This window comes from Platalea leucorodia (genome assembly GCF_965183815.1).
Source record: "Platalea leucorodia genome assembly, chromosome: 21".
NCBI classification, from domain to species: domain Eukaryota; kingdom Metazoa; phylum Chordata; class Aves; order Pelecaniformes; family Threskiornithidae; genus Platalea; species Platalea leucorodia.
Window position 1 is genome coordinate 6,021,690 of NC_138843.1, and position 14,619 is coordinate 6,036,308.

General features: G+C 68.8%; 1 protein-coding gene across 3 annotated transcripts in view; it reads left to right on the forward strand.

Moving 5' to 3' along the window:
• NFIC (nuclear factor I C) overlaps positions 1-14,619 on the forward strand; it is a 48,516-nt gene that overhangs the window by 12,136 nt on the left and 21,761 nt on the right. For all 3 annotated transcript variants that reach the window (XM_082330913.1, XM_082330914.1, XM_082330915.1), the window contains exon 2: positions 5,718-6,249. In XM_082330913.1, the coding sequence (XP_082187039.1) occupies positions 5,718-6,249 (532 nt within the window). The remainder of the gene's footprint in view (positions 1-5,717; positions 6,250-14,619) is intronic.

Sequence of the window (14,619 nt, forward strand, 5' to 3'; positions counted from 1 at the left end):
GTCTGCCGGCATCGCTGCCTCCCCGGGGAGGGCTGTGCCGGCTGGCGCGGGCCCAGGCAGCGCTGGCACCTGAGCCCGGGGCTGCAAAGAGAGCTGCTTTTCTTCCTGCTGTTTTCCAAAGCAACTGGCAGGTTCGCTGCCTGCCGCGGCCTCCCGTGACCCGCGGCGGCGGCCTCGGCGCGCTCCCCGCGCCCCCGCTTGCAGCCGCACCACCTGCGAGGGCGAGCGCCGGCATCGCCTCCCGCCCCAGCACGTAGGCACGGGCAGGCGGGCACCGGCCCGGCGCGGGGTTCTCGCGGTGCCTGCGGGGTGGCAGGGACCTGCCCGCACCGGGATGGCTCAAGGGACCCAGCGGGGTGTTTTTGGGCAGCACCGGGTGCCGGGAGCCCAGGGCAGCTCGGTGAGGGGTCCGGGGCCACTGTGGTCCCCGGTGCGTGGTGAGCACCGGGTACTTTATTAGCTCATCCGCCGCCTCCTGGTCTGATTCTGAGCGGGGCTGAGCACGGAGGCAGTAAATGAAGCGTGGGAGCCCCTTTCTGGCCTTGCATCCACCCTGGCTGACCCTCCCAGCGGGGTGGCCGCATCCAGAGCACGCCGTGGGTACAGCCCGGCCGTGCATGGATGTTGGCTGGAGGATGCTGTCGGCTCTGGGGGAAATAAAAGCCCCGGGGTCTGGGGAGAGGAGCTGCGGGGAGGTCGCACCGTCTCCTGCCTTCACCTCTGCCCGTGCCGGCAGTGCCAGCCGGGCTGCCCCGGGCGCCGGGGCTCTGTGCCCCGGCGTGGGCTGCAAGAGGGGTTTTGCAAGCGCGGGGCTGGGTCGTCCCCACCCCGGCTCAGCCGCCGCTGTGGGAGCTGGGGGGGAGCGCGGCCGCAACAGCCTGTTCTGCCCCACGGGCAGCTCCGGCGTGGGGCCGGGTGTGCGCAGGTGAGGCCAGCACAGCTCAAACCCTCCCCGGCTGCTTTCCCGGGAGCATCGGCTGCTGCCGCGCTCCCTCCCGCTGCCCCGTGCCCGGCGTGCCTCGGTTTCCCCGCTCCCAGCGCGGCAGCGCCGCTCACCAGCGCCGGGGAAGCCTCGTTAGGACTTGCCGAGCAGGCCGGGAAGCCTGGCCGCGCCATGCTGGCGAGCAGCAAAAATTATGAATAAGCTCTTTTTAATAAATACTTTATGATGAATCCAAATAGATTTCCTCCTCTGGAGCAATTATTGTAAAATGGGCTCTAATACGGCGCAGGGCCGGCCCCGGGAAGGGCTGGGTGCTTTTCAGGGCCTAAGTGCCTCCTTCCATCCCCTCTAATGAGCACTTCCCAATCATTTGCATTTGTCTCGGCAACAGGTCTCATTACCAGGTTAACTTATTACCAAGAGCCGCTTCGGCAAACAGTTAAGAAGCGGCTACCGGAGGCTTTGCTGGGGCCGCATGAGAGCGTTTGGTTCGTGCCGAGGGCACCTGTGGGCTCCGGCGAGGGGAAAGCGAGGTTGGGCTGAGGAGCGAGTCCCCACTGTGCCCCTTTCGGGTACTGGGATTTCGGGATTTTCAGGATTGCTGGAATCTCTCTGGCTGCATCCCCCCCTCCCCGCCGCCGCCACCACGCCAAGGCTTCCCTTGGGGGCACGGCGCCCAGCGCCAAACTTGCCAGCCCCTGCCCGGGCTCGTGCGGCCGCGGGGAGCGGGACCTGGCAGGAGCGGCGGCCGTGGGAGCCGGCAGCGGTTTGGAGGTGTGTGGCTGGCTGGCGAGGGGGGGGCTGAGCATCCTTTCATAAAATAAACCCTGTGTGGTCCCTGCGGGGCCGGGATGCGGCGAGGTCGCCCCGCATCGCTCCCTGCCCGCGGTGGGGATGGCATCCCGCTCCTCCCCGGGGCCAGGACCATGCTGGTGGGGAGCAAAACCCGCTGCCGAGGTGACTGACCCCTCCCGTCCCCCTCCTCCTCTCCTCCCCCCTCCCCCCCCCCCCCGTGAAAACTGCTCGGGAATTTCCTGAGGAAACGTTTTTTCATTGGAAAATTCAGGCTGTTTCACCAAGCCCGACCTGTTTGGACACGGTGCTCGAGCAGAGGATGCTCGGAGGCCCGGCCAGCCCGTGCCGTGGTGCCCGTGCCTGGCGCCGTGCCCCTGTGTGGCCCAGAGCATCCCGCGCTGTCCCCAGGGCGGACGGCACCCACCGCTGCCGAGCAGCCGGGGTGCAGAGCCCCAGCCCCAGCTGCGCCGGTGAGGACGGGCAGGAGCACGGGGAAAGGCAACGCCTCGGCTGTGCCCCCCCCCCCAGCTCCCTGGCGCTGCTAAAACCCAGACCGCCGGAGTTAATCCCGGCACGGCGTCCCCGGCTTCACGCAGGGGATCACGCCTTCCCCTCCCTGCTCCGTGGCAGGGCTGACACCAGGACAGCCAGCCTTGACCCGTGCCTCAGTTTCCCCTCGCAGCATCTGGCATGGAAAGTCAGCGCTCCACCAGGCCCTGGAAGGGGGATGCGAGGGAGGGAGGCCCTGTGCCGGGGCCGGCAGCACCCCGACGCAGGCGTGCTCCTCCCCGGGTCGCAGGGCTTTACAAGCCCGGGCTGGATGGGGCCCAAGCACAGGCTCTGCTGCCAGATTCCCATCCGGAAATGCCCCGGGAGCAGCCTCGTCTGGGGTATTGCAGCACGTCTCTGCTTCCCAGCCCCGCAAAGGAAAAACAGCAGGAGAAACGCTTAACCAGCCCTTTGCCGGCGCTGCGTGCTGCTGGCTGGGGTGGGAAGGCCGGCGGGGATCGGGGATGGGGACAGACGGAAAGCGCATCCCTGCCTTCGCTTGCCGAAGCGGAGCTGGGCGCGAAGCTGGCCGGTGTCAGCCGGGGCGGCGTGCCCGGCTGAGGGGCTCCCCGGCTGCATGGTGCCGGCGGCGTGGCGGGGATGCAGGGCACGGGGATGGTCCTCGCGTCCTCTAGCTTGTGCCCTCGGCACCCAGCTGCAGCCGTCCCACCCGTCTGAGCCGCTGTCCCGGTGCCCCCCCGGCCGCCCTCGCCTGGCCCCGCTAAAGCGGCTTAACTCTGCGCGGCATCTTGGCGCGGGATAAGCCGGGCGGGAGGGAAAGTTGGCGAGGGGCTGATCGGCTTTCGGTGCAGCTCCCATCCCGCCGTAATCCTGGCTGGGGCGGGGGGGGGGCCATGATGACTTCGGGGGCACCAAGGGCTGTAGGGGCTTCTGCACGCAGCAGGTTTTTGGGGGGTCCCAGACGTGGGTCCGAGCGGGATCTGAACATCCTCGGCGCCATGGTGAGGGGGGCAAAGCCGGCGCCTGCTCAGAGCCCCGCGGAAACCAGGGCTCGCACTTGCTGCCCCGCGGCAGGGCACCGAGCATCCCCTGGCCCTCGCAGTGAGGGCGGGCAGCACCCAAGGGTGCTGCCTCCCCCAAGAGGGGTAACCTGGTTCTTGCCCGACATCCCTGCAGCGGTGCCCGGGGTGGCACAGCCCGGCGGGAGGGCAGGGACGGGGACAATGGCGCCGTGCCCCCCACCGGCCCTGCGGCCAGCCCTGCTGCCGGCTGCCTGGGGAGGGTGGCGGTGCTGGGGGATGGCAGCAATTTGTAGGGCTCGTCTGAATAACCGGCCACCAAGGAAGATCAGCCGCCCACCGCCCCGGCCAAGTATTGTTTTTGGAACTCGCTGCTGCTTTTTTCGGCTCCTGTCTTACTTTTCTTTGACCTTCTTCCCTGATTTAAGACACATGCCCAGCCCTTGCCCAGCTGCACTGAATTAGCGGCTGCTGCTGGGGAGGGAACCAGACCCTGCGGCCGCGCCGGGCTGCGGCCGCCCCAGGAGCGGCCGGCGGGGCCGGGTCCACCAGGCAGGACCAGGTTCCCCTGGCAGGATGAGTCCCCCAGGCAGGGATGGGTCCCCAGGGTCAGGATGGGTCCCCCGGCAGGGTTGGATCCCCACGGGTGGGGTAGGTTCCCCAGCACGGGTGGGTCCCCTGTCCCTTGTGGGGCATGGGGGGATACCCACGGGGTCACAGCTCTGGTGAAGCTGGGTCCGGAGCAGGGGCTGTCGGCTCCCAGGGACGGCGGGGTCTGTGCTGGGGCGATGGGTCTGTGCTGGCAAATAACGGAGTCTGTGCTTGGGGGGACTTCGGGGGGGGTCGTGGGGCTGTGCTGGTGGTCGGTACTGGCCGTTAGTGCTGTCTGTGCCGGGTTCAGGCGACGGTGGGGTCTGTGGTGGGACGTCTGTGCAGGGGACGCGGGTCCAGGGGACACCGGGGGCTGTGCCGGGGGACCTGCACTGGCTGTTCGCAGGGTTTGTGCTGGGGGAGCGGGTTTGGGGTTTCGTAGGCGGTGTGTGGGGGCTGGTTTGGTGTTAATGGGGTCTGTGCTGGACGTGGGGCCAAGTGGGAGTTAGCGGGGTCCATATGGGTCCGGTCCCTGCTGGGACCCTGCTTCAGGGGACGCTGTTCCCTCCCAGCAGGTCACTTTGGGACAGGGCTGCTTCCACCCGGGAACGGCATCGCTGCCCTGGGATGAGTGGGGCCAGCCGCTGTCTCCAGAGCCGCTCGCCCCATCTCACTGCCGGAGCTCCGTCCTCCCTCGGCTCCTGCCTGCGGCCACCTCCTGGGTCCCTCCCCGGAGCTGCGCCTGCCCTTGGCACCCTCCCCGCTGGGAGGGTAACCCAAACCCGGGCACGACCCTGCGAACCAGGGCCGTGGCACGATGACGGCGGCTGCCACGAGCCAACCGCTGCCCGGCCCCGGCAGCCTCCGGCGGGACTCGAGAACCGAGCTGGGCTCTTTCCTCTTCCACATCATCACCCATCGTGAGGGACACTGAGGGCCAAATCCTGCCCTCGGGGACCAGCTTGCTGCCACCCTGGCCACGCACGGGCATGCTTGGCCCTCTCCCTGCCCTTTTCCAAGCCATCGGGAAAGCTCCCAACACCTCTCCATCCTGCGGGGGAGGTTGTGGCCCCCCCCAGCCAGGAAGCACTGATTTTCCAAACTGGGGAAAAAAAAAGGAAAAATGGGATGCGGGAAGGAGGGGCCGGGGATGGGGATGCATTTTCCTTGTTTTCTTTTGGGGCCGGGCTCATCCAGCAGTGCTCGCCAAATGGAAAAAGGCAGTCAGAGCACGCCTTGTGCACCAGGCCGGGCGCCAGCCGCCGGGCTAGCCGCCACTGGGGCAAACTGGGGGAGTTTCCCGCTGGTCCGGAGGGAGCGGAGAGGTCCAAGGCACCCGCAGCCCGTGTGGGAGCACCCGGGATGCTGGGGGTGTGGAGGACCCGTCCCTTGGGTGCTGCGGTCTGGCAGCGCCTGGCATTGGCACGGCGTCCCCGGCGGGTGTGATGTCAGGCGGGATTTTTGCGCCTGTCGGGAGAGGATCCCGGCACACACGGGTGGGAAGGGGAGAGGGTCCGGGTGCTGCCGAGGCGGCGTGCCTTGCGCCAGTGCCTGCCCCTCCGCGGCACCACTGGCTCCAGTGTGCCCCAGCACCACCAGCAGGTTCGTGGCCTGGGAGCATTGCAGTCAGTGGGATTTACGGGGGACTGCCGGGACGGCGGGGAATCCCGCTGCGCGGGGAAGGGGCTCCCCGTCCCTGGCAGGCACGCGCCTCTGCCACAGCTCTTTGTCCTGGTTGCGCCGGGATGCAGCCCGGCAGGGATGTCCCCAGCGGGTCCCCGCGGGCTCCCCAGCCGTCCCGGGATGAGTCTGCGAGGGGGCTCGGCCGGGAGTGACCCCCTGTCCCTCTGCTCCCACAGGATGAGTTCCACCCCTTCATCGAGGCGCTGCTCCCCCACGTCCGGGCCTTCGCCTACACCTGGTTCAACCTGCAGGCCCGCAAGCGCAAGTACTTCAAGAAGCACGAGAAGAGGATGACGAAGGATGAGGAGAGGGCGGTGAAGGACGAGCTGCTGAGCGAGAAGCCGGAGGTGAAGCAGAAATGGGCCTCGCGCCTCCTGGCCAAGCTGCGCAAGGACATCAGGCCCGAGTGCCGCGAGGACTTCGTGCTCTCCATCACGGGCAAGAAGCCCTCGTGCTGCGTCCTCTCCAACCCCGACCAGAAGGGGAAGATGCGCCGCATCGACTGCCTGCGGCAGGCGGACAAGGTGTGGCGGCTGGACCTGGTCATGGTCATCCTCTTCAAAGGGATCCCGCTGGAGAGCACCGACGGCGAGCGCCTGGTCAAGTCGGGCCAGTGCACCAACCCCATCCTCTGCGTCCAGCCCCACCACATCAGCGTCTCCGTCAAGGAGCTCGATCTCTACCTGGCTTACTTTGTCCGCGAGAGAGGTGGGTGCTCGTCCGCCTGTGGAGCGGGGCCAGGATGCGTCCCCACCAGAGCCCGCTCCCTGGGGGGGGAGTGTTCCAGCTTTCCCGTCCCCCGATGTCCGTCCCATCCCCAGCTCCGGCTCGGGGACACCGCCTGGGGACACGTTTCCCGTTGCAGACGGATCCTGGCTGCCCTGGCAGGCGCGTGCCAGGGAAGGGAGGAGGCGAGTGGTCCCTGAAGATGCTCCTGGCTCTCGGCATCCCCAGAAGGGGGTCTGGGGGGGATTAATCCCGCATCCCACGCCTGCCTGACGTGGCCACCTGTGCCGGCAGCCCGATGAGGAGCGGGTGGGTGGCGTGGGCAGGGAAGGGACAGCTTGTTCCCGGTGCGTCCCCCAAGGGCTGGAGCTGGGAGCGGTCCAGCAGTGCCAGTTTGCCGTGGGCTGCAGTCCCGGCCCCTCACCCGGCAGGTGACCGAGGCGGGGACGGGAGCGGCTGAGGCCGGCTGGGGAGGGGGCAGCGATAATGGCAGCGGGGGCAAACCCCAGCAGCTCCTGCTGGGCGCCGAGGGGATGCTGCTCCCCTGCCCTTCGCCTGCCCAGGGGTCCCACGGACCCACTGGGAGAACTGGGCTGGTTTCTCTACAGCAAGGAGGGAGGGGCAGACCCGCTCTCGAAGCCTCGACGATCGAAAGGGGGAAACTGAGGCACAGTGGGCAGGGCAGATGGCGGTTTCCAGGCTCAGAGGATTAGATCCCTAAGCCATCGTCCTCGCTGCCGACTCACGCCACCTCCCCACGTGTTGGGAAGGGGAAGCTCGTAGTAACTCGATCAGATCTTATTTTATCCGGGCAGGTTTGCCTTCCCCGGCTGGTGACGTGCTGGCACAGACGCCCTCCCGGCAGCTGGGGTCCCCACGGACCCCAGCATCCCCCAGCACCCCCAGGCGGGTGAGGAGCCCGGGGAGATGCTGCGTGATCCCCGCGGGCGAGGGCAGGGCTCAGTTTTGCAGGGAGGATGCAGAGCCAGGGGGGTCTGCGACGTGCAGCCCCGAGGGGTGGTCGAGGGGCTCGCGGCCCCGCCGTGCCCAGGCCAGGCTGCCCAGGCGTGCGGGGACCCGGACATCGGTCGCCTCCTGGCAGCAACCCCCCGCGCACACCCGCAGCACTGGGTGATGCCCCCTGGCCGTGCCCCCCATCCCCATCGACACCACGGCGGGGGGAGTGTGGGGCTGGTGCCTCCTTGCCCGGCACTGGCCCAGGGACAAATAGTGACACCACGAAGGGCACGGCGGTGCCAGCAATCCCAACAAAGGGGGTGCCAGCGCCGTGAATCACGGTGGGCACGGGAGGCCGGAGTCAGCTCTACCCTTGCCTGGTCAGCAGCAGGATACGCTGGGTGTCACTGGGGAAACTGAGGCAGGGTGGGTATGTGATGCCCTGCTCCCCAGGGAGCCGCGTGTCCCGGGCAGGGCGCTGGGGGGACCGCTAAGCCTTCGTGGCTTTGGGGAAAAGCAGGGCACAGCCTCTGCCAGTGAATTGCCGGGGCCAGATCCTGCCCCAGGGCCCAGGCGGGACCCCGGGCAGGCGGGGGGCACGGGCGATCGGCGGCGGGGGCGTGCGTGTGCGCAGCCAGGACCTGCCTGCCCAGCCGCGGCTCCCGGCGTGCGCGCGCGCGCGGTGCCAGCGCCGTAGGCCGTGCCTGCGCACGTGGCTTGCCCGCTCGGAGGCAGGATGGGGCCCAATGGGGCCTGGCGCCGCCATTTCCCAGCGGTGCACTGGGAACGGTGGGTGCTGTGCTGGGGCTGGGGGGGCCCCGGGCACTGGCTGGGGTGGGGGCGCGGGTGCCCTGTGCAGGATGGGGCAGCGGCTGCTGGGCAGGGTAGGGGGGTGTCATGTACTGGGCTGAGACATGGCCATGCTGGGCTGAACTGGGATGGGGTACTGGGCTTAACTGGGGTGCTGCATGCCGTGCTGGGGGCACCCCATACTGGGCTGGACTTGGGGCACCCTGCGCTGGCTTGGCTGGAGGTATAGTGTTACGCTGGGCTAGGGGGTACCCTGTACTGGGCTGGACTGGGAGCACCCCCACGCTGGACTGGGAGCCCTACGGTGGCCGTGCTGACAGCAGGGACCAGGACCCCTATGGCAGCCGTGCTGGGGTCCCCTGTGCTGCTTGGGGTGCCGCATTGGGGTGCCCATGCTGGCGGGTTCCCCGGCCGCGCCGCAGCCGGCGGGTGGCCCTGGGGAGGTGGCTGCCCCTCTGCCACCCCCCAATCCCCCACCGGCGACCTTGACCCCAGCGTCTGGGTCCCCAGCAGCCGCAGTCACCTGACTGTCTAATTGGGAACACAGCGGCTGTAAATACTCCCTGATAAGGCCTGGCAGCCTCTCACTTTCCCTGTTAAGGTCGCGCTGTGCCCCGGTTAAGGGGGACCGGGACAGGCCAGCGGTCCCAGCTGTGCCAGGGGTGAGACCCCCGGGGTGCTGCAGGGTGCTGGGTGCTGCGGGTGCTTGGCATTGCCACGGCCCCGGCCCGCAGCAGGCGCTTTCTGTGGGGCTGTGGCTAGCGAGGGGTTTTCCGGCCTGCCGCGTCGGTGGGGAAACTGAGGCGAGGAGGGAGCTTGGGGCAGCCACCGCAGCAGTGGGACCCTGGCCAGGCCAGGCGATGGCACCGCTCAGGGTGTGCTGGGCGTCCCCACCGCCTCGCACGCTCGCCGGCCTCCTCCCTGCCCAGCACGCTGCCTGCTCGCTCCTGCCTGCTCGCTCCTGCCTGCTCGCTCCCACACGCTTTCCCCCTTGGCACATCTGCCCCGCAGCATCCCCAGCCCCGAGGGGACCGGGGGCTGAGCGGGAAGAGGCTGGGGGGGATCTCGGCCCCGCAGGTTCCCCGCGCCGGGCAGCTCGGGCTCCCCGCAGCCGCCGCGGCCCCCCATTATCAGGCCGGAGCACGTGGGCTCTCGGCTCGCCCGCCTACGCCCGGCCAGTTTTGCTGGTGTCAGCACAATTTCCCAGCCGCTGCTCTGGCAACGCCGGGGAGGGGAGGCGGTGGAGGAGCCCCCGGCCCTGCTCTCCCCACGGAGTGTCGGGGGCGGCCTGGGGGCGGCTGAGCTCCCGGCCCCCCCTCGGTCCGATGCCAAGGGCCAGCTCTGCCTCTCGGCTCCTTCTTGCCCCCCACCCCTCTGCCTGAAAGACTGGGTGCACATGGGGAAACTGAGGCATGAGCCTTGCTGGGGTGAGGGGAGGCCCCGTCCCAGCCCTGCTGGCCCTGGGGGGCAACGTGGGGTGCAGGGGAGCGCCGGACGCCTGGATCCGCTCCCAGCGCTCGGCAGCACAGCATCAGCCCCCGGCACGCCCTGCCCCGCACCGGCAGCCCCTGGTACCCCTGTGGGCAGGGTGGGTGCAGGATGGGTGCAGTGCTGGGACCAGGACTGGGTGCTGGATGTGAGCAGGGCTGGGTACAGGATGGGTGCAGGGCTGGTTGGCGGACTGGGAGCAGGGCTGGGAGCAGGACTGGGTGCAGGGCTGGGTGCAGGATGGGAGCAGGACTGAGCGCAGGGCTCGTTGGTGGGCTGGGAGCAGGGGTGGGAGCAGGGCTGGGTGCAGGATGGGTGCAGGGCTGGTTGGTGGACTGGGAGCAGGGCTGGGAGCAGGACTGGGTGCAGGGCTGGGTGCAGGATGGGAGCAGGACTGAGCGCAGGGCTGGTTGGTGGGCTGGGAGCAGGGGTGGGAGCAGGGCTGGGTGCAGGATGGGTGCAGGGCTGGTTGGTGGACTGGGAGCAGGACTGGGAGCAGGACTGGGAGCAGGGCTGGGAGCAGGGGTGGGAGCAGGGCTGGGTGCAGGATGGGTGCTGGATGTGAGCAGGGCTGGGTGCAGGGCTGTGCTGTGCACACCGCAGTGGGGGAGGGGATGGCACTGCAGCCCAGAGCTGGGTGTGCAGCGGGGGGGCGGCTGGGGGGGGGAGCTCGGAGGTCGCTGGTGAAAGTCAAAAGCATTGCAGTAAAATGGTAATCAATCTCCCCAGTCGATGGTGCCAGGACCTTCGAAGCATTACAGAGAGATTCCTCCCAGTAGCTCCCGACAGCAGCAGCCAGTCTGGGGGGGCCGGTGACCCCTCCCTGCACCCTCACCTCAGTGCTCCCCACCTCCGTGGGCCCCCCTCCCTGCACCCTCACCCTTGTGCCTCCATCCCTGCATCCCCATCCCTATGCAGCCATCCCTGCATCCCGCATCCCTGGACCTCTGTTCCGACACACCCTAGCCCTGCATCCCCATCCCAGCCCTCCCCCCGCCATCCCTGGACCCCCATCCCCACGCCCCTGTCCCTGGACCCCCATCTTGGCAACCCCATCCCTGGACCCCCATCCCCGGACCCTGCTCCTCGTGCTGCCATCCCTGCATCCCCATCTTGTTACCCCCCATCCCGGTACCCCCCCATCCCAGTACCCCCCCATCCCTGGACCCCATCCCAGCCCCCCCATCCCTGGACCCCCATCCCCATCCCAGCCCTCCCCCCACCATCCCTGGACCCCCATCCCCATGCCCCTGTCCCTGGACCCCCATCTTGGCAACCCCCATCCCTGGACCCCGCTCCTTGTGCTGCCATCCCTGCATCCCCATCCTGGTACCCCCCATCCCGGTTACCCCCCCATCCCTGGACCCCATCCCCATCCCAGCCCCCCCATCCCTGGACCCCCATCCCCATGGCCCTGTCCTGAACCCTCATTCCTGGACCCCACTCCTCGTGCCCCCATCCCTGAACCCCCGTCTTGGCACCCCCCATCCCTGCATCTCCATCCTGGCACCCTCCCATCCCTGGACCCCCATCCGCATGCCCCTGTCCCTGAACCCCCATCCCTGGACCCCCCATCCCTGGACCCCCATCCCTGCATCCCCATCCAAGTCCCCCCCATCCCTGGACCCCAGCCCCATCCCAGCCGGGCTCCAGGAGCCTGGGGGAGGCAGGAGGGGGTCGGTGCTGGCCCCTCACACCCTTTGGGGTGCTCTGGGGCTGGCAGGGCCCCCGCAGCCATCGTGCTCAGCAGAGCCGGGGAAGAGCAAGGCTCTGCCCTGCAGTGAGCTTCCCCTGACAGTGCCTGGCGGCTGAGCCTGGCTGTGCTCCTCCCAGGGCCTTGTGGGGTGGGAGCAGATGGGTGCCCAGGGCAAGCAGGCGGCAGGCCCCAGGGTGCCATCCTGCTCCCGGCACCCCCGGCACGCTGCCGTGTGCAGCCGGCCGTGCCGCCGGCGGCGGCCAGCACCCGGGGGGAGGCAGGGACCTCCATGCCGTGCCAGCATCTGCGTCTCCCACCGCCTGGCAGCCCCTTATCTCCCCTCACCAGTCTCGCCGCTGGCTGCGGCGCGAGGCAGATGGCACCAATCTGCCGGGGAGCCCGTGCCAGGGCTCTCGTCCCGAGCGCGCCTGCCGGCCGTGCCAGGCCGGCCGTGCCAAACGTCTGCGCGGTCCCTCCAGATGGCGAAGCAGGCGTTTCCCCAGGCAGCGCCGCTCCGCCAGCCCCCGCGCAAATATTTATCGGCAGGGTCGCGAGGAGATTGATGGGGTGCACAATATTTGGGCTCCACCGTTCGCAGAGCTGGGCACCGGCGGGCAGGGGGGCTGGAGAACCCCACGGCACATAAACACATGCAAACCCTCCTCCCTGCTCCAGGTATCTCTCCGCTCCCAGCCAAACAGCCAGGGAGGCTGGGGTCGAGGGGAGCGAGACGGGCAGAGCCCGGCGGGTCCGGGAGGAGAGACCCCTCGGGAAGGGGCGCGAGGGAGCACAAGGGTATGAGACATCAGAGAATCGACAGCGGCTGGGTTCCTGCCCCAGAGAGCTGCGTGCCGCAGAGGCGGGGTGGAAAGGGGCTCGCCAGGGTGCGGTGACCCCAGCCATCCCCATCCCCCATGGCGTCACTGCCTGGGGGACCCGCCGTCCCCGTGCCCGGCCCCACCGCGAGCCCAGCGGCGGCAACAGCCTGGCCGGTTTCGGCATGCTGGAGCTCTCTGGATCGATGCGCCGGCGACCTTGGGGAGGTCAGGGCTTCCCCGGCTCTCCCGCAGTGCGCCGAGCCGGCGGCGTGCTGGAGCCAGCCGGCTTCCCCGCAGTGCCCAGCTGGCAGGGGGCAGCCCCAGCCCTGCGTCACCGGTGAAGCGAGTTGCCCCGTGCTCAGCCCTGCGGCCTCGGCCGGGATGAGCGGTGACTGCCAGGGACCTGGCACCGGGTGTCGCATCCTGTGGTGCCGGGGTGGGGGGGCAAGGGGCTGGAGTGGTTCCCTGCGCCGTTCGGCACCCGATGAATAAAAGATGAGCGAGCTCCGTCTCGCAAGCACCTGCCGTCCCCCGCCTTCGCCACCCGCCGTCCCCCCGTGCTGGCAAGCGCCGTGCCCTGCCCGGGGCCGCAGTTGCCATCCTGGCCGGGCGCCTGGCTCCGTGCCGCGCTGGCAAGGGACAGCTGGGGCGGCAGATGCCCGCAGTGCTCCCTCCCACCGGCGGCCGCGGGCATGCAGGGGGGGAACAGACGCCGCCAAGCCCCCCGGCGTGCCGCTACGCCCCCGAGCCGGGCTGGCACCAACAGCTGGGGCCTGGGGTCCCCTGCCATGTCGGCCCCCGCGCTGGGGTCTCAGCCAGTCCCACGGAGGGCTTGAACCTGCCCCCCCCAGCCCTGCATGGCCTCAGACCTCGGCTCCGGGGTGGGAGATTCCCACAATGCACTGGGAGCGATGCCTGCGGTCAGTGTGGGGGGGGAGACGGGGCGGGGGGGGCAGGGGGACCGTGGGGCAGGCCTGTGGGGCGCGGTGGGGGCCTGGCTGTGCCGTGGGGCTGTGCCGTGGGGCTGTGTAATGCTGTAGGACCACGCCGTGCCGCGGGGCTGTGCCGTGCCGTGGGGCTGTGCTGTGGGGCTGTGTAATGCCATAGGACCATGCCGTGCCATGGGGCTGTGCCGTGCCGTGGGGCTGTGCCGTGCCATGGGGCTGAGGTTGGTGGGGCAGTGAGATGCTGGCAGCCCCCAGCAGCTGCCCAGGGCCAGGCCCCCTGCAGGCAGGGCAGGCAGGGCAGGCAGGGCAGGCAGGGGCGGTGGGTCCAGCAGGGCAGTGGGTCCGTCCGGGCAGATGGGGCCAGACCTGGGACCCTGTGACTGCACCTGCAGAGCCGGGGGGTCCCCCCCGCCCCATCTCCCTTCTCCTGCCTCCTGCCTGCCTTCTCCTTCCCCTTCCCTCCTTGCCTCCTCCCTGTCAGCTCTTTCCCTCTTTCCTTATTTTTATTTTCTTCTTTCTTTTGTTCTTTTTCTTTCTGTTTTTCCCTTTTCCTTTTCCTTTTCCTTTTTCTTTCTTTTTCTTTTTCTTTTTTCTTTTTCACTTTCTTTTTCTTTTTTCTGTTTTTCTCTTTCTTTTTTCTTTTTCTTTTTCTTTTTCTTTTTCTTTTTCTTTTTCTTTTTCTTTTTCCTTATTTTTATTTTTTCTTTCTCTTTTTTTCCCTTTCCCTTTCCCTTTCCTTTCTTCCTTCCTCTTTTCTTTCTCCCTCCCTCCCTCCCTCCCTTTCTCTCCTTTCTCTCTCCCATCCCCTCCCAGCAGCTGCACCCCCAGGTGCCCCCCAGCCCTGGGCGCAGGGGCTGGGTGCCAGCACCCCGCGGGGGGGTCCCGGGGCGGGGGTGAGGGGCTCAGCCGTCCCTTTGTCCATCCCACTCTCGCTCATCCCTTTGTCCGCTGCCATCTGTCCCCGCTTCGCCTCCGTGGGCGCCGGCGGCCCTGGACGTGGCCCAGGCCTGGCAGGGCCGAGCGAGGGGGCGGCCATGCCGCCTGCCTGGGGGGGTTCCCCCCAGCCGCTGCCGTCTCCCCGTGCCGGCCGGGGTCGGCCGAGGACAAACCCGCTCGCTCGCAGCGCGCCGGCGCTCGCTCGCAGGCGCCGGCCAACGTGCTCGCGCCTCCCCAGCCTCCCGCCCGGGCCAGCTGGCTGCAGCCGGCGAACGTGGCAGCGGGGCGCGTCCGTCCCCCCCCGCCGCCTCGGGGGATGCCTCCAGCCAGGACCTCCCCGGGGTTTTACTCGGCTGGGGGAGGAGAAGCTGCCGCCCCCGTGGCGTTCGCCGGCTGGCAGAGAGCGGGCTGAGGCCCGGAAAACTCATCTCACCCCCCTCATACCACCGCAGCCCTCTGGGCAGGGTGGCGGGGCTGAAGGGGGAGCGGGGCGTTATACAGGGCATGGTGGAGGGGTCCGGTGCCCCCCGGCGCGCTGGCCAGCCCGGCTGAGCCGGGATTTACCGGCGTATCTCGGGGTATTATATAAAGGAGGTTACACAAGCGGGTCTGTTCCGGGTTTTATGTAAGGGCCACCCCAGCCCACACGGCAGCGGGACGGGCAGCGGGACGGGCAGAGCCGCTCAGACCAGTGGGGCCA